The sequence below is a fragment of the Lucilia cuprina genome, chromosome 5 (assembly GCF_022045245.1).
Source record: "Lucilia cuprina isolate Lc7/37 chromosome 5, ASM2204524v1, whole genome shotgun sequence".
Taxonomy (NCBI): Eukaryota; Metazoa; Arthropoda; class Insecta; order Diptera; family Calliphoridae; genus Lucilia; species Lucilia cuprina.
This window is the reverse complement of record NC_060953.1, coordinates 37,589,597-37,598,972: the sequence shown is the minus strand read 5'-3', so window position 1 is coordinate 37,598,972 and position 9,376 is coordinate 37,589,597. Positions and strand designations below refer to the sequence as shown.

Sequence of the window (9,376 nt, the reverse complement as noted above, 5' to 3'; positions counted from 1 at the left end):
TTTATTTTGGAAAATAGAAGAGATAGAGTCAAAACAATGATAATCTGTGATCACCTTCATTTCTCACCAAAGATCTATTAAATAAGTGAAAACATAAAAGTCCATTTATTTTGGAAACTAAAAGAGATAGAGCTAAAGCTACGATAATCTGTGATCACTTTTATTCCCACCAAAAATCTATTAAATGAGTGAAAACACAAAAGTCCATTTATTTTGGAACCTAGAAGAGATAGAGCCAAAAACACGATAATCTGTGATCACTTTTATTTCCCACCAAAAATCGATTAAATGAGTGAAAACACAAAAGTCCTTTTATTTTGGAAACTAGAAGAGATAGAGCCAAAACAACGATAATCTGTGATCACTTTTATTTCCCACCAAAAATATATTAAATGAGTGAAAGCACAAAAGTCCATTTATTTTAAAAACTAGAAGATAGAGAGATAGTGAAAACACAAAAGTCCTTTTATTTTGGAACCTAGAAGAGATAGAGCCAAAAACACGATAATCTGTGATCACTTTAATTCCAACCAAAAATCAATTAAATGTGTGAAAACACAAAAGTCAATTTATTTTGGAAACTAGAAGAGATAGAGCCAAAACAACGTTAATTTATAATGTTTTCAACCAAATATCGGGAGCCACAACAGCGTTAATTTGTGTTCTCTATTATTTCCTGCCAATAATCGATTTCATGAGTGAAGATATAGAGCCATAAAAGTCAGTTAAAAAAAACACATAATTTTTTTTAATTCCCAGAAATAATCGATAATCTGTGATTAGTTTATTTTCCACCAAAAATCGATTTTACTAAAACATAAAAGTCCATTTATTTTACAAACTAGAAGAGTTGGAGCCAATGATCACTTTATTTTCCACCAAATATCAAAATCCAAAATAGCGTTAATTTGTCATCACTTTTATTTCCTGCCAATAATCGATTTTAAGAGTCAATTTAAAACACACATTTTTTTAAATAAGTACTATGATTATATATTTATGATTAAAAATAATATTACAAATATAAAAAAATAAAAATCTTAAAAAATATGATTCGAAAAAATCAAATAAATGCGTTAAATAAATGTAAATTATGTTTCTGTTTTTACACTAATTAATAAATATTTATAATTTTTTTTTGTTTAATTAAATAAAAGGCACAAAACTACAACAAACTGAACAATATTTAATACATTTAAATAAATATAACACTTTTTGTGTTATATTTTAAAACTTAAATTTAGAAATATATGTAGAAATGAATGCGAAAAGATCGATAAACTATTAATATTTTAAAGATTAAAAGCAACACTTAATGATAAATGGGAAAATACAAATATTTTACAAAAATATTCAAATCAATGAAATTATAAATCGAGTCGAATTTAATCGTTTTTTGTTTTGTTTAAATTAAACCCATAATACGGTATTGGAATCTTCGTTGGTTAAAGCAGAAAAACGTTGAAATTTATTGCTGGCATTATGATAAGTCTTGGAGGGTGAATCCCAACGATGTGACATATCCTGTGAAGAGTTTAGGGGCAAACCAACGACATTAGCTTTAAGGGTTGAATTACGACTGTCGTTAGTTTGTAAATCTCTTTCATTAGCTTTAAGCGATTTCAATTCTTTTACCAGTGAACGACTTTTACTGCTACTGGGTGTGCTTGACAGCAGGGTAGAACTGAGTGGCACACCAATATCGGGGAATGAACTTATAGAACTAAAGCCACTTTCATCTTCTGTACTAGAACCAGCTAAATGATGATTTTGCTTATGTGTTAGTATATTTGGGGGTGAATGAAATGGTGTCGAGTGTTCTTCATCTGTCTCCACTTTTGATGATGCCGACGATGCGGCCGATGAGGTGGAATGAACTGAACTATCGGTTGAGCTACGTAAAGATAAACGAGAGTCACGCATATTAGCAGAACGCAAGAATAGCATTTCGGGGGCAAGATTGTTGGAGGCAGCATTGTTGGCAGTTGAGGTGGTGGGCGAGGCGGTCGATGAATCCGGCGTTGAGGAGCCAGCACTATTAGCGCCTATGGTAAGGCTCGTCGAATTGAGCAATGGTGGTCCCGGTAGTGTCATTACCGACGTAGTGGACATGGCTTTAGATAGACGGCCCATTTGTAGGGCCGAAGTAGGTGCTAACGAAAGACGTTGATGAGTCAAATCCGGTTGATGTTGTGAAGTATTAAGCAAATTTTGTATGGTACGTAAGAGACGATATGCCTCCTGATTAAGTTTCTCTTCAACATCATCTTTGGCTGTGTTCAATCGTGAGTCTGATTTTTTGGGTGAACGACGCCTGTTGGGGAGTTAGAAACGTGTTTATTAAACTTTTTAAAATTGTATTTCGATACTCACCAAGTAAAATCTTTAAAGGCACTGTATGATTGAGATGGTATTAGACCTGTCTCGAAATTATGATCATCTTTGCTCTTGCAACTACTGGCGTTTGTTGTTTGATGTTTCAAATCTATTAGATTGGTGCTACTTCGTGCACGCAAATATGACGTTGATGATGAAGAGGTTGACGATAATGATGTTGAAGTCTCATCCAAATTGCAATTACCATTTGTCGACTTCTCATGACCTCCGGCTATATAAACCTGAAAGAGACTTTTTGAGCGTGGAATTTGTTCCATTTTGTTATTATTGCTGCTGCTGTTATGTTTTTGTATTGCTATCTGCTGTTGTTGCTGCTGCAATTGCTGTTGTTGTTGTTGCTGCTGTTGAAGTTGCTTTTGACTTTGGTAACGTTCAAGAAATCTTACCACTTCCTCCATAACAGCACGATACATGTCACAACTGGTTTCCACCTATTGAAACAATATGAAGACACAAGAAATAAAAAAAGTTATAGAAAAAAAATCAAAACATAATGGTATATTAGCATCGTTATTTGTCAATATAAATCAGTAGGAGATTTAAGATAAATGGGGGAAAAATTACAAACTACTAAATAATTATAAAAGTATGTACGTAAGTACGTACATGACATTCATGCCAGATAAAGCCGATATGATAAAATTGTATAAAAACAATATATTGTGAGGAAAAAGAGTTTTTGCTTGAATGATATTTTCTCATACTTATTAGTTGATTAATTGAAAAGAATTTTTAAATTGATTCCAAACTTTCCTTTTCGATAGGAAAGATAAATAAATATTTCAGTTTATAATTATTTATTAGCATTATCCATTTTTGTTATAATTTTTTCATTAAGTGGATGCTGATGATTCGGAAATGTGCAAAATATATGAATCAACTTTACAGCGGAAGGGGTGGCTTTGCCAAATCTCAAATATATGTATATTTAATCTCGAACTTGTAAAGGGATGTATTTCGACTTAGAATCTAAACATTTTGGGGTAAATTTGGATAGGAATAACATGTTATTGGGAAGAGAAAAAATACATTTTCCAAAATGTATAATAAACGGTGAGCTCTGACCGATCATATTGTAAATATATTTATCTTATACGACAAACACCCAATATTTATATGACAATAGACTAGACTATAGACTTCACTATAGACTAGACTATAGACTAGACTATAAACTAGACTATAGACTTCACTATAGACTAGACTATAGACTAGACTATAGACTAGACTATAGACTAGACTACAGACTAGACTCTAGACTAGACTATAGACTAGACTATAGACTAGACTATAGACTAGACTATAGACTAGACTATAGACTAGACTATAGACTAGACTATAGACTAGACTATAGACTAGACTATAGACTAGACTATAGACTAGACTATAGACTAGACTATAGACTAGACTATAGACTAGACTATAGACTAGACTATAGACTAGACTATAGACTAGACTATAGACTAGACTATAGACTAGACTATAGACTAGACTATAGACTAGACTATAGACTAGACTATAGACTAGACTATAGACTAGACTATAGACTAGACTATAGACTAGACTATAGACTAGACTATAGACTAGACTATAGACTAGACTATAGACTAGACTATAGACTAGACTATAGACTAGACTATAGACTAGACTATAGACTAGACTATAGACTAGACTATAGACTAGACTATAGACTAGACTATAGACTAGACTATAGACTAGACTATAGACTAGACTATAGACTAGACTATAGACTAGACTATAGACTAGACTATAGACTAGACTATAGACTAGACTATAGACTAGACTATAGACTAGACTATAGACTAGACTATAAACTAGACTATAGACTAGACTATAGACTAGACTATAGACTAGACTATAGACTAGACTATAACTAGACTATAGACTAGACTATAGACTAGACTATAGACTAGACTATAGACTAGACTATAGACTAGACTATAGACTAGACTATAGACTAGACTATAGACTAGACTATAGACTAGACTATAGACTAGACTATAGACTAGACTATAGACTAGACTATAGACTAGACTATAGACTAGACTATAGACTAGACTATAGACTAGACTATAGACTAGACTATAGACTAGACTATAGACTAGACTATAGACTGGACTATAGACTAGACTATAGACTAGACTATAGACTAGACTATAGACTAGACTATAGACTAGACTTTACATTATTTACTATTTTAACTAATTACTTAAGTAATTCACAAACATTTGCACATTTTTTTTTGAATTTTAAACTAAAAATATCTTTTAGAAAGCGTTGTTGTAATCTTTACTAAATCTCATGTAAAATTAAGAGCAAAAACAATAGTTTTTAATTGTAGATGAAAACAAATTATTAAAATACTTTCACTTTTTTCTTCATTTCAATTTAAATATATTATAATAAGACATTAATATCTAAAAGCATGTGCGTTTTTTTATGTATATATATACAAATAATAGTATTTTTTTTGTCTAATGTCAGGTGAGAAGATGCATTAATTGCGACTACTTATCATACACAGATCATGTAGAAAATGAAGGTGGGAAAATTTATGCCAATTAGTTAAATAATTGTAAAAACAGAAGATAATAGGACATAAATGAAATTAGCTCTTGTTAAGAGATAAAAAATGTAAAAATTAAAAAATAATTATTTTAATTTTTGCGACCATGATAATTAGGGCTTAATTTAGTAAATCGTATGGATAAATATTTTTTTTTTAACTTTTTTGAGATATAAAATTTAACAGAAGTTTTGAGGGTAATGCAAAAATATTAAACATTTATTATAATATTATTAACAATTTTTTTGAACAAAAATTATATAGGACAACAATTTAACCAAATTATTCATAACTGTATATCGTGCTTGGAGACTAGACTATAGACTAGACTATAGACTAGACTATAGACTGGACTATAGACTAGACTATAGACTAGACTATAGACTAGACTATAGACTAGACTATAGACTAGACTTTACATTATTTACTATTTTAACTAATTACTTAAGTAATTCACAAACATTTGCACATTTTTTTTTGAATTTTAAACTAAAAATATCTTTTAGAAAGCGTTGTTGTAATCTTTACTAAATCTCATGTAAAATTAAGAGCAAAAACAATAGTTTTTAATTGTAGATGAAAACAAATTATTAAAATACTTTCACTTTTTTCTTCATTTCAATTTAAATATATTATAATAAGACATTAATATCTAAAAGCATGTGCGTTTTTTTATGTATATATATACAAATAATAGTATTTTTTTTGTCTAATGTCAGGTGAGAAGATGCATTAATTGCGACTACTTATCATACACAGATCATGTAGAAAATGAAGGTGGGAAAATTTATGCCAATTAGTTAAATAATTGTAAAAACAGAAGATAATAGGACATAAATGAAATTAGCTCTTGTTAAGAGATAAAAAATGTAAAAATTAAAAAATAATTATTTTAATTTTTGCGACCATGATAATTAGGGCTTAATTTAGTAAATCGTATGGATAAATATTTTTTTTTTAACTTTTTTGAGATATAAAATTTAACAGAAGTTTTGAGGGTAATGCAAAAATATTAAACATTTATTATAATATTATTAACAATTTTTTTGAACAAAAATTATATAGGACAACAATTTAACCAAATTATTCATAACTGTATATCGTGCTTGGACATTATTAAAATTATCAGCCATCATAACTATTACAATTATTTGTTACTAAAATGTTTATAACTATTCATTTACACCTTAGTAGTATCTACTTTTCCTAATGCATGTGCTAACACTAAAACACTTGTTTTTATTTTTTGTATAATTTTAAATATTTTGATTACATTTTAATGGGAAATTATGTTTCAAATGTAATTTTAAGTAGTACACGCAGTATTTCGTGTTGAAAAGTGTTTATTCTTTAAATTAAATTGTAAACAAATAAATTAAATGTAATTAGAAAAAATTAGAAAAATATATTGTAATGGGCATTTTTATAAAAATTTGAATATAATACATATTGTTTTGGGTTCAAAGTAGTTAATGCTTCATTAATACATTTATTTCTGATCACTATATAGTTTTCTTCTGATATTCTGCAAGTGGTTTCATCTGAGACTGCTCTTCTGTTCGTTACCATAGCGAATCTGGGGAACTTATTCGTCCAATGACGATCAATCATCATCAATTTCATTTCCCTAAATTCGATCGTGTCATGGAACCGAAATAAATTTAACATAAAGTCGTGTAAGTAGTGATAGACAATGGATTGAAATGGGAATACATATCGTCGTTTAAGGCTTGAGGATCTTGAGAAATACAATGGTTAGTTTGAGAGGAGGATCTATGCATATCATATTCGAAGAAATACACCTTAATCGATATGAGGATTGTTGTAAGTTCCATTACTATAAATTTTGATAAGAAAATCTTTTATAGCTCTTTACGAAGGTCCAGAAGCTCAGTTTCTAATAAATATTTTAAAAACATCGCTCCCAATGACAAATAAATGTTTGTTTTCCTTCAATGCTTAATATTTCCCAAAATTCATTTGACCCGTAATCCTGTATTTGTTCAATCTGAAAAGTTTCTTGTCCTATCTTTATAAGGGCATTAGGCCCTTTGAAAAACATTACTGATCCAGTACTTGTAATATATTTAAATAAACGGAGTACACTATGATTGGCTTATACTGAAAGAGATTACAGCCATATTCGGTCTACCTACTTCTTGTATGATAGCACAATGTCTGTTACTTATATATGTACATATAAATAATTCATACAAAATATATAACAATAATGGTTATATAGGATCAAAGCTCACATTACCCCGAGATATGAAGTATTCATATACATACATATTGATAAATATTTCAGACAATTTTTTAAAGAAATTTCTAAATAAATACTCATATAAAATTAAGGTTAATTATTAAAAAAATATATTTAATTATCATATTTTATTTTATGTTAATTTCTTACTTAACTACATAATAAATTTTCTTCTCTTTTTCTCAAAAATTTCCAAATCCTATAAGTGCAATTAAATCATTTTGCCAAAATTAAAGAAAAACCACTTAAACTACTAACTTCTACTAGCTTTAGCTGATACGTGTTTAGTTAATATTAATATTAAACATAAATTTAAATAAGAAAATTTATTACCAAATCTATATTGTACAAGTATTACATAATCTCAAGACAAATTTAAGTAACCAAATATTTATATTCGTATTTATTCAGGCAGTAGATTTTTGCAGATAAAAGAGTACAAAACACAACAAGACAGCCACTTATATGGACGGACAGAAATGGTTAGAGAGAAAAAAATAAATAAAACGACAATAATGGTTAAGTATTATTATTGTTAGTTAGCCAACAATAATATGCAACAATAACAAGAAATGCTCACAACAATTGTTCACAAACTATTAAAACGCCACCCAAAAAATGGGTAAAATAAGAAAATTGTGGGTTGAGGTTGGCCATTGATATGCCCTAAAGTTATTTGTTTTTAGAAATATAAATATCTGATACATAAACATAATCAATATTCAGAATCTGTAGGGTGAATTGATTTGTCCTGAAATAGATAGGTGTTACGTATAGAACACATCTCGATCTCAATCTTTACAAATATAACTTAAGTGCAGGCATTTCAATAACTAACTAACTAGCTAACTAACTAACTAACTAACTAACTAACTAACTAACTAACTAACTAACTAACTAACTAACTAACCAACTAACTAACTAACTAACTAACTAACTAACTAACTAACTAACTGACCACCTATCTATCTATCTATCTATCTATCTATCTATCTATCTATCTATCTATCTATCTATCTATCTATCTATCTATCTATCTATCTATCTATCTACGCTTAATTGTCTCATGTGCTTGCTTAATTGACCCATGTAAACTAAACTATTCACCTAAATGTAGAGTGCTAAATAGCAACAAAAATATTTTGGCATTTCCAAACAACAGTAGTGATGTAGATGATAACAATGACGTAGATGATGATGGTGGCAGGTATTAGTGGTATTGGTGGTGGCGGTGTTGGTTTTGCCGGTAACACCACCAGTGAGTTGGCGATGCAATGTGGATTATTTAACCAAAATCTAAAAGATAAAAAACCCCAAAAGAAAGAAGACTGAAATTGTTTGGTTATATACAAAGTTTGAGAGTTGTTGCCTGTTAGTTCCTCTTGCTAACACTGCTGTTGCTTGTAGTTCGTATGTTTGTTTAGATGTTTAAAATATTTGCTTAGAGGTTATGGAAGAGTACACAGATTAACAGTTTGTTGGCAAGAAAAGTGATCAAAATGTTTAAACAAATATAAATATAATACTCGTGTACATAATGTTGGTTTGTACACACACTTGTATTTACAAAGGTATGAATTTATGTTGCTGCAAATAATTGCTATTGTCACAGTAACTAACACCACAGCAGTAGTAGGGGAAAAACACTAACTGACTATTTAAACCAAAAAAATAAATTTGTAATAAATATTATTGTATGAACAGAGGTATTTATTTGTATAAACAAACCATACGTACATACATAGTCATAGTGTTTATGTATAAATGTCTGTAATTACAATATTTATGGCCTGATCGTACTTAAAATATTTTGGCAATAGTTTTCAAAATTTGTTTGCTCGTATTTCCTTATTATTGTTTTTTTTTTTTTTTTGGGTATCTTCCATAATGGCTTTGTAAAGAAGATTTTTGGTTGAGATGTTAGCAAAATTTTAATTGTTCATATTTTTGTTCATTATTTTAATTTACGTCACAAATGTTTAACGTAAGAACTAACATTTTATTTTTAAACATTATCACAGCCAAATTTATGTTGGAAGCTGTTTTGAAGGCATATTTTTAAATGGCAGAATATCGATATTCATACAAAAGTATAAGATTTACTTATTTTAATTTCGAAACATTTAATT

General features: G+C 29.1%; 1 protein-coding gene across 1 annotated transcript in view; it reads right to left on the bottom strand.

The window, feature by feature from the left end:
* Nucleotides 1–1,161: 1,161 nt before the first annotated feature.
* Nucleotides 1,162–9,376, bottom strand: part of LOC111686843 (uncharacterized protein DDB_G0283357) — an 80,443-nt gene continuing 72,228 nt past the window's right edge. Inside the window, exons 3-4 of the mRNA XM_046951893.1 lie at nucleotides 2,374–2,828; nucleotides 1,162–2,314 (exon numbers count right to left, since the gene is read on the bottom strand). Coding sequence (XP_046807849.1) covers nucleotides 1,411–2,314; nucleotides 2,374–2,828 — 1,359 coding nt within the window. The 3' untranslated portion in view covers nucleotides 1,162–1,410. The remainder of the gene's footprint in view (nucleotides 2,315–2,373; nucleotides 2,829–9,376) is intronic.